This window comes from Chrysemys picta, chromosome 7 (assembly GCF_011386835.1).
Source record: "Chrysemys picta bellii isolate R12L10 chromosome 7, ASM1138683v2, whole genome shotgun sequence".
NCBI lineage: Eukaryota > Metazoa > Chordata > Testudines > Emydidae > Chrysemys > Chrysemys picta.
Genome location: NC_088797.1, coordinates 99,321,675 through 99,347,720, shown reverse-complemented (window position 1 = coordinate 99,347,720; position 26,046 = coordinate 99,321,675). Strand labels below are relative to the sequence as shown.

The 26,046-nt window shown below is 41.5% G+C and overlaps 1 protein-coding gene across 21 annotated transcripts in view; it reads left to right on the top strand.

Moving 5' to 3' along the window:
• Positions 1-26,046, top strand: part of KNDC1 (kinase non-catalytic C-lobe domain containing 1) — a 111,974-nt gene that overhangs the window by 67,352 nt on the left and 18,576 nt on the right. For 19 of the 21 annotated variants that reach the window (XR_010589280.1, XM_042856773.2, XM_042856776.2 and 16 more), the window contains 8 exons: positions 3,046-3,137; positions 5,821-6,215; positions 21,131-21,224; positions 21,336-21,433; positions 21,736-21,947; positions 24,429-24,542; positions 25,209-25,356; positions 25,626-25,805. Coding sequence is in view for 19 of the 21 variants with exons in the window: in XM_042856773.2 (XP_042712707.2) it covers positions 3,046-3,137; positions 5,821-6,215; positions 21,131-21,224; positions 21,336-21,433; positions 21,736-21,947; positions 24,429-24,542; positions 25,209-25,356; positions 25,626-25,805 (1,333 nt within the window). In the remaining 2 variants the exon portion in view is untranslated. The remainder of the gene's footprint in view (positions 1-3,045; positions 3,138-5,820; positions 6,216-21,130; positions 21,225-21,335; positions 21,434-21,735; positions 21,948-24,428; positions 24,543-25,208; positions 25,357-25,625; positions 25,806-26,046) is intronic. The other 2 variants (XR_010589281.1, XM_042856775.2) reach the window with 2 other exon arrangements.

Here is a 26,046-nt window from a genome sequence, read left to right as displayed (position 1 = left end):
CTGACTGCCCCCTCCTGAGACCCCTGCCCCTAACTGCCCCCCAGGACTCCACCCCCTACCTAAGCCTCCCTGCTCATTGTCCCCTGACTGCCCCCTCCTGAGACCTTCCCCACATCCTAACTGGCCCCCTAGGACCCTACCCCCTACCTGTCCCCTGACTGCCCCAACCCTTATCCACAGCCCCCCCCAGAACTCCTGACCCATCTAAACCCCTCTGCTCCCTGTCCCCTGACTGCCCCCTCCTGGGACCCCTGCTCCTAATTGCCCTCCAGAACCCCACCCCCTACCTAAGCCTCCCTGTGCCTTGTCCCCTAACTGCCCCCTCCTGAGACCCCCCTACCTGTACTCTGACTGCCCAAAACCTTACACCCCCAACCCCCAGACGCCCCCCCCCCGAACTCCTGACCCATCCAACCCTCCCCCTGTCTCTTGACTACCCCCTCCAGAACCTCCCTGCCGCTTCTCTGACCCCCTGGCCCCCTTACCGTGCCGCTCAGAACAGAGTGCTGCAGAGCAGCGCGCTCGGCAGCAGGGGGAGGGGAGCAGGGTCGGAGCTCCAGACTGCCGGAGGCCCGAGGCGAGCGAATGGCCGGCTGGCGATCTGCGAATGCAGGGACGGAGAGGAGGGAGGGAGAGAGAGGAGGGGAGTGGTCTCAAGTTGCAGGGGAGAAGAGGGGGAAGTGGAGGAGGGGCTCTGGCTGCCGGAGCCCCGTGCGAGTGGCAGGATCCGGCCGGCTGCCCTGTAAGCCGCGCACGCTCTGCATGGGGGGGAAATCCGGACATTTACAAATTCCCCCCGAAGGCTATTTTTAACTCAAAAAAGCCGGACATGTCCGGCAGAATCCGGATGAATGGTAACCCTAACTTGAATGGCCTGTGGAGTACTCAGTGTTTCTGTTTGAAAGATGCTGTACAGTCAAAATTCAATTATATTGTTCCTACAGTGCAACTTGTGCATTTTAGTTTAGTTGTGCACATTTTAATGTGCAAGCTCAAACTTTCATTAAGTACAGGGGGAAAAATTGCCTGGCTTCTCTTTCTTGTTTTAGGCACAAGAAATCAATGCAACATGGTTTAGGTTCCTCTGCACAACCTTCTGTAGTTTACAGGAGACTGTAAACTGAGAAAACACAATATTGATATATTTCATGTAGTATTTCATCTCTGATATTACCTGTCTTAAGCAATTAAACCATTCGTGTTTGTTGCAGCTTGTAAAAGAGACATGTTTGTTTGTTTAAAAAAAAAATCTATATTGAGGATCACTGCAGGCAGCATTTAATGCATTCACATCAATAATGTTTTCCCCTTGTGGTAGGGTTTTGGGTTTTTTGTGTTCCATGCCTATGGATTGGACATTTGATCAGGAAGTTTACATACCTTTATAGCTGGACTCTAGAACCTTGCATCCTTGAAAGACTTTAGTTCTGAAAGGCCTTGGCTCAGAGAGAGAGAGGATTTGAAGGCATCCAGAGTTGAGGTCTATAAGACATGCGGGTCTGATTGTCTGCTTTGGCTAGGATTTTCAAAGGCATCTAAGGTAGCTATGCACCCAGAAACCATTGAAAATCAGTAGGAATTGCATTCCAAATTCCCATGGTGCTTTGAAAATCCCAGCCTTGAATGTTGTGGAGGCAGCATACTGATCCATTGTGAGTGGATTCTTGAGGTATCTGAATCAGTCGTCCTCAGCATGAAGTGATGAGTGATGTGTAAGGCTTTGAAAGAGGAAGGAAAACAGAACAAGCATCATCCCCTTCACCCAATAGAAAAAGATAAACTCAAATTTTGGATCTCAGTGAAGAACTGTCTATAACCTCTTCCTAAGATACTGCATTTCCAATAAAAGACCTTCAGCTGCAGAGCATGGCAATTCCGAATTAATGGTTTAGGCACTCCTGTGAGTAGTGATACCTTTTCCAATACATTTTAGGAGATTTCATAATTGAAATGTATGGTAAGATCCTCCCTTGTGGATAGGGTGATGACATGTCCTAGCTTACTGGAATTTTTCCTATTTCATATAACCATTCTGATATCCTAGTTTTCACTATATTCCTCAGATGATCTCATTTCTGTGCCTCCTATAACTGCTAGGCAGCTGGTCCAACCATTCATTGGCCATGCCTTAGCAGTTCAACAGGTAGCAAAATAGAAATTCTCTCCTAGCTGAATTGCTGAAAGGCATGCAGATGATCCCACCAATGTATTAAGTTGCTGTAGAAGACAAACTGGAGCGGGGAAGAGAGTGGGGAGGCAGACGAATAGAGGAAGGCAGGAGGGCAGATAAAAGTGGACCTGCCAAGTCTGTCTTTCAAACCTTGTTGGGCGAGACAGAAAGGTGCAGTTTGGAAAAGGAGAGTGAGTACTAGTGGTACAGTGAGAAAAAGAAACAGTAAGCAAAAGAATAGAACCCTGATAGAGTATAGAGAATACGCATAGAAGAAAGAAGAAAAATATAGTAAGAACTGAAGGGGGTGTGTGTTGGAGGTTAAAATGAATAAAAACAGCCACACCTACAGGGTATAAGGTAGAAAATATACTGGAAGATGGGAAGCAGAATGTGTGGTTTGTTTTTTGTTTAGTTTTAACAATACCATGTTTAATTCATCTCAGAATCATGGTTATCCTAAATAGGAATGGCTTGGAGTCAGACTGCTGCCCAAAGCATGACACTATGATGCTGACTGAATCGTGCGTGGAGGACTGCATTGAGACAGTTTGCCATTTAGTGTAGTACTTTGTTTAAACACAATCTGATGTTCTTGGGATTCTGTTAACCATTGTGCAGCACAATTGGTACTAAGATAATTACTGCACCTTACCCAGTGTATTTTAATGTCCGTAAAGCCTTTGAAGATTTTCTTTATAAAATAAAACCTAAAAAATACATAGATATACATCATGCAGTAGATAAATGTGACAAAGTTCTAGCACACACAATGGTTTGATCTGTAAGATCTCATTTTTATTTTTAAGCTTTTCCTGCCATCAATATTTAAGAATATGAAATGTTAATTGTTCCTTGTCCCATTTTATTTTCAGCGTAACTGAAACAGATGGATCAAAAGGTGGCAGCATGTTCCACAGTTTGAAGACATCTGACAGTTTTTTGGTCAGCAGCAAACCGACAAAGGGTGAGAGAAGAACTTATGTTATTAGGTGTTTGTGTGAGTTGGGACCCCACCAAGGGCGACAGCCTGTAGGGATTGGTGTTTATAGAGTGCCTGCAGGACAACACTTGCCTCTGAACTTGTGACAAAGCAAACTACAAAGTATCTGAAAATGTGTTACTATATGGTGACACCCTGCAGGGCTCTTGTCTACAATATCTAGCCTACATCACACCAAATGTCATTTAGCGGGTTACCAAATTTAATTTCATTACTTACTGAAGCATGTTATGAATGTTGAAAAACTCTTGAAGTCCCAATTACTATACGTGCTTATATGCTTGTTTTTTTAATAGGTGTTCTAGTGGTGTGCTTTGATGGGGGAGGGAATCTGTTACTATGAGTTAGAACAGTTTCACTGAATCAGTTCAACTCTGTGTGTCAAGTTTAGTTCCAGGGAGAGCTGAGAGCCTTAGTAAATGCTTGTAATTCCTTACGGGCTAGTGCAGCCATTGAGGGTTAACTGAGAGGTGAACTAACGCTGATTCTTCTCTAAAGTCTCTGATCCTGTTATTGCCTTGTCTGCTCAGCATGGCCTATCAAAATTAAACGTGTTGTACTGAATAGTAAAATAAGTGGAACCTTTCAGTTTAAAAACACAAAACAAAAAAACAACCTTTTTACAAGAAATGTAGGGGTTTTTGTGTATAATTTATAACCAGCACTACCTAATATGTCAGACTTAAAATGACCATTTTTTACACTTTGGGTAAAGGGCCACATTGATGAAAATACCAGTTAGAAAGCAAATGTGTAAATTAGAGAGGAGCTACAGATGTTGATGATTACATACACTGTGTGTGTGTGTGTGTGTGTGTGTGTGTGTGTGTGTGTGTGTGTGTGTGTGTGTGTGTGTGTGTGTGTGTGTATCACGTGCCTTCTTCTGTGGTCTGACCCACAGAGGGTCCATGGACTATGGAGCACCATTTAAAGTATGTTTGGGGGCATAGATTTGCCCCACATCTGACCCTCCTCTTCCCCTTCTCAGGTGTCCCCATCAGGAGCCTGACCCCAGTCCCCAATTCCATGAGTTCCTATACCCAGTGGCTCCAGATTTGAGTTCGTGGCATTGTGACTTGGCACCCAGGACCACAATGGCAGGTCTGAGTGGCACTGCGACACCCCTTCCCCCCACCATGACAGAGGGGCGGGTGTGCTAAATTTGAGTCAGTGGTGTTGTGACCTGGCATATGGGGTTGCAGCGCCACTCAGGATTGGCCCAGCCAAAATATGGTCAAGCTGTGACCTGGGTGCACCAGAGCCTATGGGTCTATTACTAATGTCAGCTAAGGGAGGTGTCCTCAACTCAGATGATTATGGAACTGTTTTCTGGAGTCAGACATCCATTTCTGCAGGTCAGGTGACTGTCTTCAGCACATGGATTCACTGAATTGACTTTTTGAGAGAATGTTGGCCTGCTGCAGAAGCCAGAGCCTCACTCCCACAAAATCCATTCTTCATGGTCTCAAGTTGGGAAACCTCCCAGATTTCAGAACTCCTAAATGTCTGTTCTTCCAAACACGGTGTGCAACTGCACACTGGGATTGCAAAGCACCCACAAACTAATCCATTTCCAAACTGTAGTGATTTTCCTGCTTGGCCAAAGGTTGGTTGGGTATGATTAACAGAGTGTTTTAAACTCTGCTGTCAGTCGTCTTTAATGACAAAGATTAAAGTATAAGTTCACACTTGCATGGTGTCATAAACACGTTAACATTCATTCTGAGCCAGTATGAAAGATGTACGCTGGGCCAGGTTTTCATACAGTGCCATTTGGCTCTAAAGCTGGCATATCTGGGCCTTGGAGGATTATTCGGGCATATGTGGGCCCAGGAGACCCTCTGGTGGACATAATGTTGACATAAAGGCTCTTATCCCACGTCTCTTCTATGCTGCCCTGTAGTAGGGAAGAGGAGTGTGACCAATCATTGACTGTCATTTCAGTCTCTTGGGGCTGTTAACAGCTGTTGTAAGATAGAAAAGGTCCAACACAGTTTAGGGGATTGGTCCTGTGTCCAACATCAGTAAGACCAGCTGAGTGCTAAAGTAAGTTTGCTGCCCCCAAATCCCTTTTGTCAACTTGCTCTGTGTGCAGTTTGGCTCTAGCTGAGGACTTGGCCTGCTATGTATGGCCTCTGTGTCCTTTGTAAAGAGCTTTGAGACGTGTAGATTAAAAAGCATTATATAAAAGCTAAGCACTTATTTACTAATGGGTGCATATGTTTATGACCCACATTTATTTTTGTGTGCAGCCTCTATCCCAGCCTATGTATTTTAGAGCTGCTGTACATGTTCAGCGTGCATCTTTATTGCATTTTACAGAAACTCTTGAAGTGTGGTTTAATAGTTTGACAATATTTTTGACCTTGGGCATTTAAAAGTGTAGTTACATAATGTTAGTCTTATGCCCTTTAAACTTATGGGTCACCTGTTTTTTGTCACTCTATTTGCCAGCAAAGTGCTAGTACCCTTGGATTACCAAGATATCTGGTCGTGGTTGCCATGACAACTGACAGTGCCACAGTTACAGGGCATAGGTGGCTTGACAACTGCTTTTCATATGCCTGGCATTTAAATCTAAAAAAATAAACCGAAATTTAGATATGCTCCTATGTATGACTGTTTGTTTCTTGGTTCTCTTTAAAAGGGAAAGAGAGACAGATGGCCTCTGACACCAAGGCAATGCCCACTACAGATGTATCATTGGCTGAAATGGACTTGGATGAGCTTCCACTAGATAATTTTGAAAAAGAATTGAGGCTGCAGAAGGTTATATTAAGAACAGAAAAGGGTGGAAGTTGTTTACAAAGTAATGATTGTCTCAGTCCTGACTTCGTAGAAGAGAATAGAGAACAAGAAGAGGAAACTTCTGAAAATAATTACCCTGTCTCCCCCAGCTCAACGGACTTTCAAAGTTGTAGTCCTGGTTGGAGCAGTGCATTCTACGGGGGTGAATGCTTTAGTTCAGATGTTTATAATTATATGAAAAAACTTGGAAAGCAGGAAGTAAATGAGTCACAAAATATAGATTCGAAAAGAGTGGTAAGTACTTTGATTTATGAAAATTCAAGATGTATTGTAATGCTTATTGATAAAGGTGGGATATTTAACAATAAAAACCAGGAGGTGATGGTCCTCTTTTTCCTCAATGTTAAATTAACATACAATCCTTTATCCTGCTTACAGCAGGTCTGAATTGGGCCTAAGTGTCTTGAGTCATTAATGTCCAATCATTGGTAGACCCTGGATCTCCGTTTGGTTATACAAGAATCTATTCTCTTTGAGACAAGGAAAAATAAATTGTAAAGGTTTATAGGTCTCAGGTATAAGTTGTAGTATAGTGTGGCTCTCCACCCTTGCCATATGATTTTATGAACACAATGAAATTGCATCGGCCCATTGAAGTCTTTGCCTCTTGTTGATTCTTAAATCGTAATCCAAAATGCTGCATTATTATATAAATGGTATAATAGCTTGGTTGTTTAAAGGGAGTTGTACCGGAGGGAGGGGAGGACGATGTACGTACATAAATTAATGCCACGCTGAAAGCTCTGACCCTCAAAGCAGGGATGCCTTTAATATGGAATGGGTTACGGGGTCTTTGTGTTAACACAGGCTTCCCTAAATGGCTTGCGACCTAGTTTTACGAGTAGCATCCCTGACACCTAGGGATTGAGGGCTTGTCTTCACTGAAAAGTTAACTCAAGTTTTAACTTGAGTTTTTGTCCTTAACCCAAGTTACTTTCATATCAAAAGATATTTATTCAAGTGTCATGGTGCTTTTAACTCGAGTTGGCTGGCCCCTCTGAGGTATAGGCTAACCCTCGAGTTAACATAACTTATCACCTGCTGACACAACCATTCTGTAGTGTGGATGCAAACTAACTCTGCTTGAATCCTGCTGCTCCTTCATTGCTTTCCCACAATGCCTTCCTGTGCCCAGAAAGGACCAGACTAGCTCTCCTACACACAATTCACTTGGAAAGAATTCACAGAGAAACTTTGCTTATTGCAGCACAAAACCATGGGATATGCCCCCAGAAGTCTTAGCGACACACAGGAGTGATTGAGGTACCATTGTGGATAGAGCAACTTGAGTGTTATTTTGCTGTGTGGCCACTTTCGCTTGAGAGGAGTAATTCAAATATAGACAATTCTAGTAAACTCATCAGTGAAGACATACTCTGTGGTCTGAAAATGGGTCTACCTGTCTAGAAAGTGCTATTAATCTTACTGTCTGATTTATCTGTGTTCTGTCCACCGTGAACAATCTATTGGGTCTGTCAATATATTTCTAAATAAATATAATGAAGTGCAACTAAGTAATCAGAAATAACAGATGTAGACCCTTTTGCTTCCAAGTAATTAGTTGAAATACCACTTGATCCACTCTCATTGATGGTTTGGTGTATGTGAAACAAATAATAATCTCATTCCAGTTCATTGCTATTGACACCTTTGTTTGCAGTCTCGGCAGGAGGGTTAAGGATTGGATGAGTATGCAGGTTCAGTTGTCCTCCTTACCCCTCATGTCAAGGTGCAGGTACATTAGTGAAGCAGCATGGGAAACTTGACCTATGATTGTTGTGTGTCGAAAAAGAGAGCAGACTTCTTCAAGGCTGTCAATCTAGCAATGTGGGCATAGAATTCTATAGGGGCATAGAATTATATATGGTCAGTTAAATACTGCTTGGGCATATCAGGTACAAAAAGAAGAAGAAAAGGATTACATAATCTCCATTGCTCAAAGGACTACTTCCTGACTGCAAAATTGTAAGGAGTTTTCTTGAGTATCTCCAGTGATTGATTTTTTTTTTCCCCCCCACCCCTACCCTACTCCGACATCCACTTTTTTTTTTCTGTGATTTTATAGATTATTAAGTCATTTAATTTGATCCAAAAAGATATGATCTCTGCTCTTCGGAGGTGGTTTTATTATTAATAAAAAATTATTTTTATTATTATTATTATTTTATATAACTTGCTGGAGTACAATATAAATGAAGCAAGATTTAAAGTAATTTTGAGCGTGTCCCTTTTGATTTTACTTGGAAAATTAGTGCATATTAGTGTATGTTGCTGCTGTTTGCACTACCTGCATAACTGGTAGACTTACACAAACACCTTCTAACTTGCATTTTCCTTATAATGTGTGTGGTAACATTTATCATGAGTTAGAAAAGAATATGGGAGGAAGAAGTTAGTTTTGTGGGGAATCCTTACAGAGAGTAAAAAGAACAGGAGTACTTGTGGCACCTTAGAGACTAACAAATTTATTAGAGCATAAGCTTCGGATGCATATGCATCCGAAGAAGTGGGCTGTAGTCCACGAAAGCTTATGCTCTAATAAATTTGTTAGTCTCCTAAGGTGCCACAAGTACTCCTGTTCTTTTTGCGGATACAGACTAACACAGCTGCTACTCTGAAACCTTACAGAGAGTGATACTTTGGTGTCTAAGACATTCTTTTTTTAACTCTGTTATACTCCATGTATCTTGTGAAAAGTATAACAAACATCATGTACCGGGTGTAGGTACAGTTTAAAGTTGAGCAAATGCATCGGAAATGCACATGCTGATCTCACTGCGGATCTGTGCATTATATTGGTACTTATATTAATTTTAAGTGGCTTCAAAAGTCTTTGTGGACAGAAGTGAGCCTGATTGTGATCTTGCTCTGTTGACTCAGTAGAGTTACATGGATGTCCAGCTGGTGCAAATGAGATCTGCATTGGGAACTATTATATGTTTGGGCCATGTCTACACTGCCAACTTTGCTTGACGGAAGTTACATTGGCATAAAGTTCGTATATTGCTTGTGCACATGCATGCTCAGTGGCTTGCGTCGGCGCTTTGTGTACTCAACACGTGTGCTTGTACCAATCCAAAGTGCAGTGTCCCATGGGTAGGTATCTCTGTGTGCCAGGCGCCACCCTCTGTCACAATGAGTTTGGGGGGGATTTTTACAATGTGTACAGGGTAGAAATGAGCTGCGCAGGGAACTCTGGGAGCTGAGTGTCAAGTTCCCATCAAGCAACTTTCTCTATCCCATAATGCCATCCCTATCCCATAATTTTCTCACCTTTTTAAAAATCCCCCAAACCACATGGCTTTTCTACACTAACTTTGTAGTGTAGACTAGATCTAAATGTATAAGCAGGGGTAAGATAATGAATTTCAGATAATAGAAACACTCAGTATGTTACAATGAAAGTCCTGTATAATATCTAAAGTCAATTTGTAAATAATTTAAAAAAAAATAACTCAATGTGGACTTTTCCAAATAAGGAATAATGTAACGTGATGTGTTGTGATAGATACGGGGTCAAATTGAGTTCTAGTGTACGTTCTATTCACTTCTTGTGCAATATAAATACCCTTTGAATGCACTGCAAAAGAAAAATCCATTTTCTAAGTAATGCATGTATAGTTTAAGACAATACATCCTGTCAGGTAATATTTATGTACAGAAGATCTCTAATATGTTTTTAAAAGTATAGAATCTTAGATTAATTATTAAAAAGACTCCATTTGAATCTTTGCTGTCTTGCTATTTTTTCTATTTTTTAAATGTTTTGTTATTAATACACAACAGGATATTGGATTAAAACCTTGAGCAGCTTTCAGTCTAGTGCCTTTTTTCCCCCCTAATGCCATGCTGTAGTGTGCCAGCAGAATGATTGATTGTTGCTGTTGCATTGACTTTCTGTAAAGCCTGGCATCTTCCAAAGGTTGCAAAATAAGGATCTAAAAAGTTGGTTCTAAATATAAAATTATTAATTTCAATCTTTAAAATTTGCTACAGTATAGAGAAGGCTCTTTCCTAAAATGCTGACTTTCCATGTACACCGTGAGAAACATCAGTGTCAGAAAATTAACCATTAGAGTCCTTGTAGATAAAGTTTCTGAAACTGCTACAGAGTTTGTTTTATATATGTAAAATATTAAATTAGACTTCCTCTGTTTCTTTTTACATTTTTGTGAGTTATATCGGTATTCTGGAGTGTGTGATACTTAGCCCTGAATCAGTCAATTGCAAATGTGTAAAGCTATCCAACACTTGCATCTCCCATCCTTTACCTTTTATTAACAGACAGGAGAAAGATAATGTAACAAAAGCAATTGTGTAACAACATAGCATAATTTTAATTTCAGTATCAGCTACTGACAAAGGAGCCAATCCTTCCCTATTGTAGTCAGTGTGGATTTTGCTGTTGACTTAAAATCCAGAGGTTTGTGCCCTGCTTCTTAACAGTCTGCCCTATTAGGAGCAGGATTGGGGTTAAATTCTTCATTTTAATGTTATCTACAGTACCATTTTATTTCAACACAGCAAAAAACTTTATTTGTATCATCTGAAAATTTTAGGGCCAGATCCTTTGGTTTAAACATTGGTGTAAATTACACATGGAGGACATGTTGTTTAGGCAATAGGTGTAAGTGGGGGAAACATAGTGCAATTTGGCATTAAGCATGTGTGCAAAATGGGTGTAACTTACTAGTGATGAGCTAAAATGCTGGAAGTGTGGTGTTCCCTCCCCACCCCCTGTGGAGGCATGTCCTGAACATTCCTATGTGACCCCCCACCCCCCGCAAGGGGCACGCCTCACAGTTTGAGAACCATTGTGTTACCATGAGTTAACTATTTATGCTAAATAATCTGTTCTACCTTGTATTGTGCTGTGACACTTTGAATCCCTTTCCTAGACCCGAAGAAGAGCTCTGTGTAGCTTGAAGGCTTGTCTCTTTCATCAACAGAAGTTGGTCTGTTGAAGTAAAAGACATTACTTCGCCCACCTTGTCTCTCTAGAAATCTAAATACTAAGATGAGTGAACTTGTGTGCCTAGTATTAAATGAGGATATTGATATAATAGGCATCACAGAAACTTTGTGGAAGGTTGATGATGGGACACAGTAATACCAGGATACAAAATATATGGGAATGACAGAGTAGGTCATGCTGGTCAGGGAGTGGCACTATATGTGAAAGAAAACCTAGAGTGAAATATAGGAAAAATCTTAAATGAATCAAACTGTACCATAGGGTCTCCATGGATAGAAATTTGATGCTTGAATAATAAGAGCATAGCAGTAGAATATACAACTGACTAGTTGACCAGGATGGTGATTGTGAAATTCTCAAGGAGATTAGAGAGGCTACAAAAATAGAAAACCCAGTGATAATGGGGGATTTCAACTGTTCCCTTATTGACTGGGTAGGTGTCCCCTCAGGATGGGATTCAGAGAGCAAATTTCTAGACACTATTAATTACTGCTTCTTGGAGCAGCTAGTTCTGAAACCCACAAGGGGAGAGGCAATTCTTGATTTACTCCTAAATGGAGCACAGGATCTGGTCCAAAAGGTGTGAGTATGGCTGAACCACTCAGTAACAGCAAACCTAATGTAATTAAATTTAACATCCCGGTGGGGGGGAAATACCAAAGAAACCCACCACAGTAGCACTTAAATTGAAAAGGAGAACTACACAAAAGTGAAGACACTAGTTAAATGGAAACTAAAAGGAACAATGTCAAGAGTGAAATGTCTGCAAGTTGCATGGAAACTGTTTTAAAAACACCATAATATTTGCTTGAACTAAATCTGGTGGTGAGGGCTCTGCCTAAAGAGTCCTAGAAGCCATTTGAATCTCTCCTTCACCCCTGTTTAAAGATAGGGCTGATTAGACTCAGTTGAGAGTCTTTGTTCTGTTAAGTAATCACTAGAGCTGAAATCACTGATAACCAAGTCTAGCTGCTGTATGTGGGACAATGCTGCAGTGAAAGACTGTTTAGCCTGCAGTGAGGTTACCCACTACCTACTGATATCACTGAGGCCTGGTCTACACTACGAGTTTAGTTCGAATTTAGCAGCGTTAAATCGAATTAACCCTGCACCCATCCACACAACGAAGCCATTTACTTCGACATAAAGGGCTCTTCAAATCGATTTCTGTACTCCTCTCCGACGAGGGGAGTAGTGCCGAAATCAACGTTGCCAGTTCGAATTAGGGTTAGTGTGGACGAAATTCGACGGTATTGGCCTCCGGGAACTATCCCACAGTGCACCATTGTGACCACTCTGGACTGCAATCTGAACTCGGATGCACTGGCCCTGTAGACAGGAAAAGCCCCACGAACTTTTGAATTTCATTTCCTGTTTGCCCAGCGTGGAGAGCACAGGTGACCACACAGAGCTTATCAGCACAGGTAGCCATGCAGTCTGAGAATCGAAAAAGAGCACCAGCATGGACCGTACGGGAGGTACTGGATCTGATCGCTACATGGGGAGAGGATTCAGTGCTAGCAGAACTACGTTCCAAAAGACGAAATGCCAAAACATTTGAAAAAATCTCCAAGGGCATGATGGAGAGAGGCCACAATAGGGACTCATATCAGTGCCGCATGGAAGTTAAGGAGCTCAGACAAGCCTAACAGAAAACCAAATAAGCAAACGGAAGGTCCAGGACAGAGCCGCAGACGTGCCGCTTCTACGCTGAGCTGCATGCAATTCTAGGGGGTGGGCTGCCACCACTACCCCACCTCTGACCGTGGATTCTGAGGAGGGGGTAATCTCAGCCATGCCTGAGGATTCTGCGGACGGGAAAGAGGAGGAGGAGGAGGATGAGCTTGCGGCGAGCACACAACACTCCGTTCTCCCCAACAGCCAGGACCTTTTTCTCAGCAGACCTTTTTCTCCCAAGGTGTTATCCCAGACCATGAAGCCATGGAAGGGACCTCTGGTGAGTGTACCTTTGTAAATATAAAACATGGTTTAAAAGCAAGCGTTTTTTAATGATTAATTTGCCTTGAGGACTTGGGATGCATTCGCAGCCAGTACAGCTACTGGAAAAGTTTGTTAACCTGTCTAGGGATGGAGCGGAAATCCTCCAGGGACATCTCCATGAAGCTCTCCTGGAGGTATTCCAAAAGCCTTTGCAGAAGGTTTCTGGGCAGTGCAGCCTTATTCCGTCCTCCATGGTAGGACACTCGACCACGCCATGCTAGTAGCAAGTAATCTGGTATCATTGCATGACAAAGCCTGGTAGCATATGGTCCCGGTGTTTGCTGGCATTCAAGCAACATCCGTTCTTTATCTCGCTGTGTTATCCTCAGGAGAGTGATACCGTTCATGGTAACCTGGTTGAAATATGGGAATTTAATGAAGGGGACAGAAGTGGCCGTTCCTACTGGGCTGTTTACCTGTGGCTGAAAAGAAATCCTTCCCTGCAGTTAGCACATGCTTGGTGTGCTGGTGCCTGGAGCCAGCCCTGCACACCTGCAACACTATGCGGTCCTACCAGTCTGTGCTTGTTTCCCGGGCCCAGAATCGGTGTTCCACGGCTAGAACCTGCCCCATTAACAACATGATCTCCAAAGCGCCGGGGCCCGTGGTTTGAGAGAATTCTGTGTCCATGTCCTCATCACTCTCGTCTCCGCGCTGCAGTCGCCGACTCCTCCTCGCCTGGTTTTGCATGTTCTGGTTCAGCATAATAGCACGATAATGCGCGAGGTGTTTACAATGTTCATGACTGCTGTCTTGAGCTGAGTGGGCTCCATGCTTGCCATGGTATGGCTTCTGCACTGTTCACCCCCTGGAAAAAAGGCGCGAAACGGTTGTCTACCGTTGCTTTCCCAGAGGGAGGGGGAGGATGTACCCAGAACCACCCGCGACAATGTTTTTGGCATGTGGACAACTATATCCAGTTGATATAGTGTACTTGAACTTTCAAAAAACCTTTGACAAGGTCCCACACCAGTGGATCTTGAGCAAAGTAAGGAATCATGGCATGTGAGGGAAGGTTTCTCATGGATCAGAAACTGGTTAAAGGAAGCAAAGGATAGGTATAAATGGTCAGTTTTCACAATGGGGAGAAGCAAATAGCAGGGTCCCCTGTTTCTGTAGTGGGACCTGTGCTATTCAACATATTCAGAAACGATCTGGGAAAGGTTATGAAGAGTGAGGTGGTAAAATTAGTAGATGATACAAAATTACTCAAGATCGCTAAGTCCAAAGCTGACTGAAGTGCTACAACGGGATCTCACAAAACAGAGTGAATGGGCAACAAAATGACAGATGAAATTCAGTGTTGATAAATGCAAAGTAATGCACATTAGAAAACATATTCGCAGCTATACTTACAAAATAATGGGGTCTGAATTAGCTGTTACCGCTCAAGAAAGAGATCTTGGAATCATTATAGTTAGTTTTCCGAAAACATCTGCTGAAGGTGCAGCAGCGGTAAAAAAGTTAACAATGTTAGAACCATTAGGAAAGGGCTAGGTAAGACAAAATATAATACCACTGTATAAATCTGTGGGTATGCCCACCCCTTGAATACTGAATGCAGTTTTGGTTGCCCCATCTAAAAAAAGATTCATTAAAATTAGAAAAGGTACAGAGAAGGACAACAAAAATGTTTAGGGGTCTGAAACAGCTTCCGTATGAAGAGAGATTAAAAAGACTGGGACTGTTCAACTTGGAAAAGAGACTGCTAAAGAGGGATATGATAGAGGTCTATAAAATCATGAGTGATGTGGGGAAACTGAATAGGGAAGTGTTATTTACGCCTTCACATACCACAAGAATCAAGGGTTACTCAATATAATTAATAGGCAGCAGGTTTAAAATAAACATAAGGAAGTACTACTTCACACAATTCACAGTCAACCTCTGGAACTCGTTGCCTGAGTGATCTTGTGAAGGCCAAAAGCATAACTGGGTTCAAAAAAGAATTAGATAAGTTCATGGAGGATAGGTCCATCAATAGAGAGTCCTGTGGCACCTTTAAGACTAACAGATGTTTTGGAGCATAAGCTTTCGTGGGTGAATGCCCACTTCATCCGACGAAGTGGGCATTCACCCACGAAAGCTTATGCTCCAATACATCTGTTAGTCTTAAAGGTGCCACAGGACTCTCTCTTGCTTTTTACAGATCCAGACTAACATGGCTACCCCTCTGATACAGGTCCATCAATGGCTATTAGCCAAGATAGTCAGGGACACAACCCCTATGATCTGGGTATCCCTAGCCTCTGACTGCCAGAGGCTGGGACTGGACAACAGGGGCTGTGTTACTTGATAAGTGCCCTGTTCTATTCATTCTCTTTGAAACTTCTGGCACTGGCCACTGTTGGAAGACTGGGTATAGGGCTAGTTGGACCATTTAGTCTATCCCAGTATGGCTGTTCTTAAAAAGGTCTTGATGAAAAATAGGTGTAAATGTGGTTTCTCCATGCACGAACTGAACAGGTTCTTTATCTTGGTTTTTACTTCTATACTAGACCCAACTGGATAAAATGTTAGGCCAGGTCTACACTACCCCCCTAATTCGAACTAAGGCACGCAACTTCAGCTACGTGAATAACGTAGCTGAAGTTTGAAGTACCTTAGTTCGAACTTACCTTGGTCCACACTCGGCAGGCAGGCTCCCCCGTCGACTCCGCGGTACTCCTCTCGCTGAGCTGGAGTACCGCAGTCGACGGCGAGCACTTCCGGGTTCGACTTATCGCGTCCAGACTAGACGCGATAAGTCGAACCCAGAAGTTCGATTGCCAGCCGCCGAACTAGCGGGTAAGTGTAGCCAAGGCCTTAGTGTCAGCTAAAATAGTGGCAGTGGCATTATCTGTTATTCATCTGCTTCATTTGAACTGATTGCTATTTATCCCAGTTATTTGTTCAAGATCAGAAGTTTTCTTAAATTATCCTGTAGTTTCCAAACATCAAGTCATTTTTTCTTTTTCTGACAGTGATTGTGTACTGGTCATCAACTTTCTTTCACTTAGGCACTTGTTCTTTTTTTTATTTAATCAGGTAATTTTCAAATTCATAAATTAGCTAGATACTTATTTTCCCATTTGTCCATCACTCTGAATCTGATGAATATGTAGTTATAAATCTTCAGCTTAAGTGCACAGGGATTTAGTTGTGACTCCTATTAATGCTAATGAGCTAAATCTTTGTATACTTGTCAAAAACATACCTCTTAGTGATAGGATTTTTTGCTCAAACTCAACTTCTAGTAAATCTTTCCCATTAAAGGTGAACCTATTTACCAATCACTTGTTTGATATATTAGCTGTGAACAACGTGTTTGCTGATCCTGCTTGCTCTGCTCACGGGAGTGCTGTCTAATGCGTTCAGTGAACTTGTCCCATTTAAAATGCTTTCTACTTCATATAACTGGGTCACTAGTGATTAGCTTTGGACCAAGTGCAAAAACCACCACTTTGAAAAACTGTGTCACACTTCATGCTTTAACATCCTTATTTCCTAATGAATGTCTCAGCAGATCTTCTTTTTGTGATTCTCTTTGGTTTGCAAGTTTTAAATTTTATGTATCAGATTGTAATTATTGTTTTTCTTTCTGCTATGAATTATTTTTCTCTTTTCTACTAATTGCACTTGTACTGTTCCCATTTTGATCATTAAATGTAAAAATGTGCTCTAACTTTAATATTCTTGTACTTTTCTTATTCTGTGACTTTGTTTAGCTGTACCACGCTGCTTTTGGGGAGTGTACTCTGTAACGATAGCATATATAACATATTTTGAAGTGTCATGCCACATTTTTAATTTCTTATAATGCCCATAACTGTGATATATGAATAACTTATGGAAAAATCCTGTGGTATTTAATAGGAAATGGTCACTTTTCTATAGGTGTGTTTGAACTCTATTGAACTCTGTTGGTTTAATTCTTATAAAATTCTATAAGACTTTCCCATAAGCATTCTTGCCAGACCACTTCTTTTTAGAACAGTCACCTTAATGGGCCAGGCCACCCATTCAGTCTTCTCTCTTGGTCTGTAATTCATCTGGGAATGATGCCTACCTTCTCCTCGGGTATGTGAGGTAGGAGCTACTACCGTTGCCTCATTTGCCTTCATTTTTATGGTGAGTAAGGTTGGAGGTCAGATTTCACCTTGAGGAGGAGGTATTTGAATGCATGCCTACACCACTAAATCAAATTCCCTTCACAATCCAAGTAATGGTCAATAGAATATAGCCAGGTTAAGCATCTTTCACACAAATAACATAAAAAAAATTGTAAATAAAAAATGCCACACTCATCATATTCTAATATAATGTAAAAGTTAAGAATCTGAAGAGCTTCTCCTGTCAGTGTAGTTAATCCACCTCTGTGAGAGGCGGTAGCTATGTCTATGGGAAAAGCCCTTCTGTTGTCAAAGCTCAGCCTACACCAGGATAACTTTGTCACTCAGGGATGGGGATTTTTCACACCCCTGAGCAATGTAGTTACACTGTAAACTTGCATCAGTATATCATAGAATCATAGACTATAAGGGTTGGAAGGGACCTCAGGAGGACCCTGCAGGACCAATCCCCAGACAGATTTTTGCCCCAATCCCTAAATGGCCCCCTCAAGGATTGAACCCACAACCCTGGGTAGAGCAGGCCAATGCTCAAACCATTGAGCTATTCCTCCCCCCCAACAACCTGTAGACTTGGCCTTAGTATGGCAGATACTTTTTGTTAAATTTGCAGAGTGCAAAGCCCAACAAAACCTATATAACTTTTCAGGGATTTCAGTTAACCTGTATGTATTTCAAATAATGGCTAATAAAGCCCTTGATTCTACTACTTTTCCTCTTATTGCTTTGAAGTTCTTCTCAAATACTAGAAGAGGATCGTTGCACACAATGAAAGATACTAGGATTGCAAAAGAGTTTATATTTTTTGAAGAAACATGAACATATTTATACTTAGATGTATACAAATTAAATGACACATTTTTTTTCATTTACAAGACAGTTCTAGACATATGGAAAATGTATCTATCATGTTCTTCCTCATCTTATTCTAAAGTGCTTTCTAGTGTTTCATTTTCCCCTGGTAGCATGAAGAATTTCGGATATCCTTGTAGCTATGCCTCGACAATGTAAGTACAGTTTCAGTAGTTTGATCCCTCTAAGTCAAACTAACATTCTCTTCCTGAAGCACATAATGACCTATTAGGAGAGGTCAAGTGGTTAATAGTCTTGTCCTCTGGGGCACCTCTTGGCTTCAAAACCTTTTGCTTCTGATTTTGAATGGCTTAAATTCAAATGCTTCGTCTCAAGAATAGCAGGATTAGTGCACTTGCAACTTAGTGTCACTATCAGAAATCTGAAAAATAGCTTGAAGGGGTCTCTTGCTTCAAGAAGGACTAGTTAGATTAAAGTAAGGACCATATTCTTTTGTCGATCAGGTACTTTTATTGAATTAAACTATAGTTTGATTTTTTTCACCCAAGAAGAATACAAGTTATTGTATTCTTAGAAATGCTGTATCTTACACATATGTAATTTTTATTCAGTATTTAAATTAATTTATGTACTTACCATAGCATTTCCTCTAAATATACCACTTTTGAAATGTAAGGCAGTGTCTCAAAGAAAAACCCACAGTGTCTTAATTATTTTAGATTAAACAAGTTATAGTATTTACTATTCCCCTTTTTAAAAGTAATCTCTCTTTCTCTCTCTCATAAAATTTCTACTTTTAGTTGTGCTCTTTCATGTCACTTCTTAGGAGAATTCAAAGCTATCATGTTTTATTAATAATCTGAGATAATCCTACTGGTACTAGGTGAATGTGGTGTTCTTCCGGGAGTCCCCTTTAATATCTCTGTTCAGTAACGTATCAATCTAGGACTCTTAATACCGTACTCATTGCTGTAATTTGGGCCTTATCCAAAGCCCAGTGAATCCCAAGGAAGGATTTCCACTGACTTTGGTAGGGTTTGGATCCAAACCTTTATTATGGTGAAGTCAGTGAGTGTCTTTCCATTTACGTAACTGAGATTGGATTGGGTATTATCTGAGCAGTTTACAAATTTTAAAACAAAAAGCATGCAAATACATGGGTCCCACTTCTTGGTTGGCAAAGCTGAGGTGTGGTGCAGAGCCTGTGGGTGGTGCCACTTTTGCACTTTGCCCAATCCTGCTACCATTTGGCTTAACTTGGAGGAGCCTTACAGATGCTTTATGTCAGCTGGTAATCATCCAAAAAGAGCCATTATACCTGTTAGGGAACAGCTGGAGTACAGCAGTGATTGAGTTATGTTCCCTTCTCTCTGACATGCTCATTACATGGGGCAGGGTGGAAGTCAGAGTGGTGAGTGTCTTAGAGACAGCTACCCTGCCCAGGAAGGAATCACTATGTAGCTAGTTACTCTGGCTTTAAAGATTTGGCCCATGTTCCTAATCACTGGGTACCTTTTGCATAAAATGTATAGGAGAAAAAGTCATGGTGAAATTAACCACATCATACCCTTTAAAATGAAGATCATAAATACATGTAGCACAGGGGTGGGCAAACTTTTTGGCCCGAGGGCCACATCTGGGTATGGCGGGCCATGAATGCTCACGAAATTGGGGGTTGGGGTGTGGGAAGGGTGAGGGCTCTTTTAGGATGGGGCCAGAAATGAGGAGTTCAGGGTGCAAAGAGGGCTCTAGGCTGGGGCAGGGGGTTGGGGTGTGGGCTCCAGCTGGGGGTGCAGCTCTGGGGTGCAGGACGGTGCTCTGGGCTGGGACCGAGGGGTTTGGAGGGCAGGATGGGGATCAGGGCTGGGATATGGGGTTTGGGCACGGGAGGGGGCCAGGGGTGCAGGCTCCAGGTGGTCATTACCTCAAGCAGCTTCTGGAAGCAGCGGCATGTCCCACCTCCAGCTCCTACGCAGAGGCACAACCAGGTGGCTTTGCGCGCTGCCCCATCTGCAGGCACTCCCCCTGCAGCTCCCATTGGCCACGGTTGCCCCGTGCCTGCCGCTCCACGTAGGAGCTGGAAGAGGGACATGCTGCTGCTTCCGGGAGCCACGCAGAGCCACGGCACGCACGGAGCGGGGCAAGCCCCGGACCCCGCTCCCTGGCAGGAGCTCTAGGGCCGGATTAAAACATCTGAAGGGCTGGATGCGCCCCCCCCCCCCCCCCGGGCCATAGTTTGCACACCCCTGATCTAGCATTACAGCATTTGGATAGTTTTGCTCAGGTTGAGCTATAGATCTTGTTTCATTGACCTTCACGGAATTGTGGTAGACTGTGGGTGTTCACAATATACCAGTGCGTAATAAATTAATTTAAAAGATAGTATGTTTATTGTTTGTACACAAGGAAGAATACAACATCACAAATCATTAGGCAAAAAAATGTGTTGAAGTTGGAACCCTGCACACCTCTCTGTAAATACCACTGGGGTGCAGAATCTAACCACTGTAAAATCTTATATACTGATTTTAAGTGAACCACAAATTGAACTTCAGTGTCAGATCAAAAACACATAGGGACTGTTCAGTAATATTACACAAGTCCAGTATTTTAAAGAATGTACATGCTGCATGCAGGTTAATAGATGGAATTATATCTTTGTTTTAAAAATATTCTAAACAACTTGAACAAAACTTAGATCTGGCATAAATGGATTCAACTTCCACTGGTTTTTAATGAGCATTGTTTCTACATATTCTAAGGCTGAGTGCAGCCATCTAATTTTTTTTGTTTATTTTTATTTTATTATTTACTATTTGTATTGCTAAGACCCCTGTACAAAACAGAGTGCTGTTTAAAACAATAAGACAGTCCCTGCTCCAAAAAGCTTACAATCTAAGTCATAGGCAAGAGACAACAAGTGGATACAGACAGACAGAGTGCAAGTAAACAATGAAACAATAGTAGTCAGCATGATAAGCAGTGGTCTTTGTAGTTTTTGAATATTCGGTTTTAATTTTAGATCAGCCCTCTTTGCACAAAAGTACAAAGAGGCTTGGTGTAACTTTCTCTTCTAGCAAAGATAAGTGTTACTGTTTTTTCTTGGTGAATTTCCTGTTCCTATCTGTTGGATGTTCTTGCTTTTGTGTTATGTGAACCAACCTTTTTATTCAATATAATCAAACTGCTTATCAGAACTGCCCAGTAGTATAGTTTGACATTCAAATCAGAATGTTTTCCTTTTTTGATAGGAACTTGAACAAATACTAATGATTGAGACAAAAAATTATAGGAAAACTATAAAATTCTACCAGAAGCTTTTGCAGAAAGAGAGAAGAAACAAAGGTAAAATTACAACTGATATGCTAATAAAGGGATTCGCCTTTAGTCATTTCATATGAGTCTCACAACTGCATCAAAATGTGTTTTTGTGCTAAATGTATTTTACATCTTAAGGTTCTGAGGTTAAAAGTATGTTGCCCAAATTGAGGGGACAGCTACAAGAAACGAAATCCAAGGTGCAATTTCTTGAATTGGTGAAGAAGTATCTACAGGCAAGTCAGCTTTGAATTCACTTTATTTTTATTTGTTTGTTATACAGGTGTCTATAATCGTGTAACTGGATGCTCAAGTCAGTATATTAAGTTTAAAAAGTTTTAAACAAAAGTCATAATTTTACAAAGAACTTTTAAGAATGACTGACTGAAATTCAAGTAACTGTTTACTAGTCTTGTTAAAAAGAATGATTTTAAATGTGATTGTGGCTTTAAGTTGAATTGACTTTTCCTCCGATTTTTCATTTTCATAATTTTTTCAATTATTTCCTTTTACATTGCTTTGACTCTTCTTCACACAGATCATGTATGCAGAGCAGTGGGGTGTGGAATCATGTGCACTACCTACAGTAGTTAACATTACAAGAACTGATGTGTCGGATGTCAGCCCTTTGGATGAGTCGTCATTGCTCATATTCTATAATATGATAAAGCACCAATATAATAATCAAAACAGGTCAAGGATTCTACAAGCTGGGACACCACTTGGGTTAATGGCATATCTATACTCCAGGTATGCTGTATTCTATAAGTCCCTAATTTACAGGGTAGAAAAAAACATAATTCAATTTAAAAATACAGGATTCATACAAATCTAGCTTCTATAAATAATGCTTGTCAGCATTATATAACTACTCCTTTGCTTGTATTAACTTAATGGTATGCAAAAATAGTATTTAATTGCCGTAGTCAGCATCCAAATGGCAAAAAAGGAAGCTAGGTAATAATGGGCCTGGTTGAAGGCCTGAGACCTGATCCAACCCCGCCCCGCCCCCCCCCCCCCCCACCATCACCATATTAAACCAGCCATGGGTGATGGGGGCAACATGATTCCTCCCCTCACATTTCTCCCTGGCACTCTGCCCAGGTTCTTGAACTAGGCACTAGAATTGGGTCTGAGGCCTAGTATGCACCTAAAAATTAGATCAACCAAGCTACATGACTCAGGGCTGTGAAAAATTTTGCACCCTATATGCCGTAGTTAAGTTGATCCGACCCCCACTATAGATGCAGCTAGATTGAATAGCTACTACGTCTTGCAGAGGTGGATTAATTACATTGACGGAAATACTCCCTCCACTGGCGTAAGAAGCATCTATACTACAACAGGGTAACTGTACCACTTTCACCGCTGTAGTGTTTGAACAGATGGACTGTCGTGATCAGAGCTGACGGGGGCAGGGGGAAGCCGGTACAAATTACTAGGGCCCGGTGGTCCGGAAGGGGGCCCGGGGCCGGGCTTCCCCCCCACTCTCGTCAGCCCTGTTTAGCCGGTCCGCCCTTGCTGGGGGGGCCGAAAAAAATTTTTCACCAGGGCCCGAACCCGCTCTCAGCGGCCCTGGTCATGATGGCATGTAAACTCATGTCTTGGCCCCCGAAAACTATCAGAGGCTCATAGTCTAGCGGATATGGCACTGGATTGGGACTTGAGAAACTTGGGTTTCATTCCCAGTTCTGCCAATGACTTGTTTTAGGACTCCTTTTCCCCATCTGTAAAATGAGGATAATAATGCATATCTCCTTTTGTGAAGTGCTTTTGTGATTTATCAGTGACAAATGCTACATAAGAAATAGGCACTATCACCATTTTCCTCTCCAGCACTGGATGAATATCAGTATACTTGGGCATTTCATCAGCTTCTCTCACAGAATTTACTCCTGGGGGAATTCTGCACCACTGCGGAATGCAGAATTTTGCAGACTTCCCTGTTTCCCCCCCCCCGCCCCCGAATTTCTGGCCTTCACTACGGGCCGCTGGATTCTGCAGAGCCCAGCTCACAGTCACTGGCTGGACTGAAGGCTGCATGCTTTTTGATCCTCGTTCTCCCAGGGAAGGGAGAGGGCCTGGGAGACCCAGCCAGCTCTGGCAAAGGATGAAGAAGGACGGAGCCTCACCACACCATGTCCCCCAGTGGGATAGTAAAGAAGTTGTGGGGAGTAAAGGCTCTGGGGGTGCTGGTGTCTGGACTGGGGGCTGCCCTGTGGCTGGGCTCTGTGGGGAGAGGGGTCTGGTGTCTGGGCTCAGGGCTGCCCCGTGGCTGGGCTCTGGGGGGTTGGGGGAGGAGCTGGTGTCTGGGATGGAGGCTGCTCCATGGCTGGGCTCTGGGGGGATGGGAGTGCAGGTGTCTGGGCTCTGGAGGCCCCACACAGCCCCCTCCAATATCCCCCCCAACTGGAACTGGGTTGTTGTAGATGTTTCTTTGAGGCATCTTTTTTGCTGTTGTCTGTATTGTTGCTGGGTATTTTGAAATAAATTACCAGAATAATTGAAATTGGAGTGATTATATTGCATTGTATTGACAAATAAAATATGCAGAATTTTGCAGAATTTTAAAATATTCTGCACATAATTTTTAATTTTTTGGTGCAGAATTCCACCAGGAGTAAGAGTTTTAGCTGATTTCAGTAGCATTGTCCAGCATATTGTTTCTAGAGTTTTCTTCTAGCCATGGTACACATAATATTTTAACGATAAAGGAGCTAAAGTTTTTAATAAAGAAAATGAAGTTCAGGAATTGAAGTTACTGGTTCTTAAGAAATAAAAATATGAAAAATAAGAATATTTCAGTTGTAACTAGATCAAGCTGGAAACTTTCCAGAAGAACAGTTCCATCACAAACTGTTTTTTTGACAGAGGTGAAATGTTCCACAGGAAATTAAAATGTTGATGAGCCCCATGCAGAATTCCAGTGGAAACCAGTCTGGTTTCTTGCCAGCTCCCCTGCCTGCCTCTCTATCATCCTGACTGCACCAGACAGAAAATATCAGTACTTGAACAAGAAAATAAGATCCTTCAAGCAGTACAAATTAGAGTAGCAGCTTTTTTAATCATTCTAAAACCACCGAATATATCATATAAAAATTAAATTAAAAAATAGGAATGTGGAAATTGAGATGGTTAATTTGGAAATTTTCAGATTTTGAAAAGTCAAATAATTAGTTTAATGTTTAGAATATCATTGCTTATCTGAAGTTTTTTTCTTGTATCCCACAGAAATGCATTTTTAGAAGGTTATGTACAGCAGTTCCTCTACACATTTCGTTATTTCTGCACACAAGAAGAATTGTTGAAGTTTCTTCTTGATATAATCAGCAGCACTTTATCCAGGTACAGTAAGTTTCTGTGAACAAAACTGTCAAAGTGCTAGAGACTTTTCTCCCCAATGTGAAAGAAGTATTTCTAAAATACTCAACCTAATTGAGTTGAATTTTGTTTCTTTTATTAAAAAAAATATTTTCTTGTGAATAAAGGAATGTCTGCACTGCAAGCGTTGCAGAGGCACAGACATTTTCTACATCGACAGAAGGGGTTTTTCTATCACAATAGTAAATCTTCCATCAACCAAGCTGTATCTGCAGTGGCGCTTAGTTCAACCTAACTACATTGCACAGGGCACAACATTTTTCACAGCTTTGAGTGATGTAGGTAGGTCGACTTAAGTGTTAGGTGTAGACCAGGCATAAGAGTGGAACATCGTGAAAATAGAGTAAGTTCTGTACTGGGCAATATGTTTTCTTCCTATTTCCACTCTGAATTACTATTGACTTCAATGGGGGTTTTACCTCAGTAAGTAGCTGGGTATTGGGACATTTTTATAAATGAAACTTTTGTTCCTCTAGAGGTGTAGATGCCAGAGAAAGGGAGACTTGGGGTTGTTTGTTTGTTTAAGTAATACCACTGGCAGAAAATTCTTGCACTTCTCTCTCAACCTCTTTTTAAGATTAGACTAAAATGACAGTTTCAGTGCACTCACTGCCTTTCTCATATTACCAGTGCAAATGGGGATCCCACCTCTCTGCTTATCAAAATATACAACCGGAGTTTCTACATTCTGCAGGCTTGGATTGAAGACTGTTATATTGTAGACTTTGCAATAAAAACTGATCTTTTGTGCATGCTACAAGACTTTATTTCTTCCAAGGTAACTTGTTCTAACTTGTTATTTTGGTGAAAGCTTTAAGTAAAATGTCAATTAAATCAAATGTACTTATGGTATATAAGTAAACGCTATTATTAGGACCCTTATCTTTCTGAGTAAAATTAGTGTGAAAAAAGTATGCCTAGTGACACTTTTTTGTTATATGGCTGTAATAAAATACGTGAATTTTCTTATAAATGCTCTTTACTTCATTACTAATTTTTTTATGAAAAATAAATAGAATTGCCTATTAAAACCTACCTTCCATTTAGATTGCTCCATTAAATGGCTATGGTGAACGTTTGCTGGCAGTGCTTGAAAATGCTACTGGTGGGAAATGTGACGGTGCTTTCCAGTGCTATAACTGGGATGAGTGGAAGGAGGAAGAAGAGGATGATACAAAATCTTTACACTCATTGTGCAAAAAGCTCTCTGAAGATCTCTCCCAAAAGGCATGTAGTTTCTTTAGCTTACTTTATATAGGGAGCTCTCTTGTATATTACTCTTGCAAAAAAATAAAGGAATATTGAATTTAACACTTTAGGCCCCAATTCAGCAAACCTCTTATATATGTGCTTAAGTCCCATTGCCTTAAGGTTTAGCATGTGCTTAAGTGATTTGCTGATTCAGTAATGATTTGCTATAGTCATACTAATTTTAAAGGCTGTAAAATGTTTACTTCTGTTCCATTTT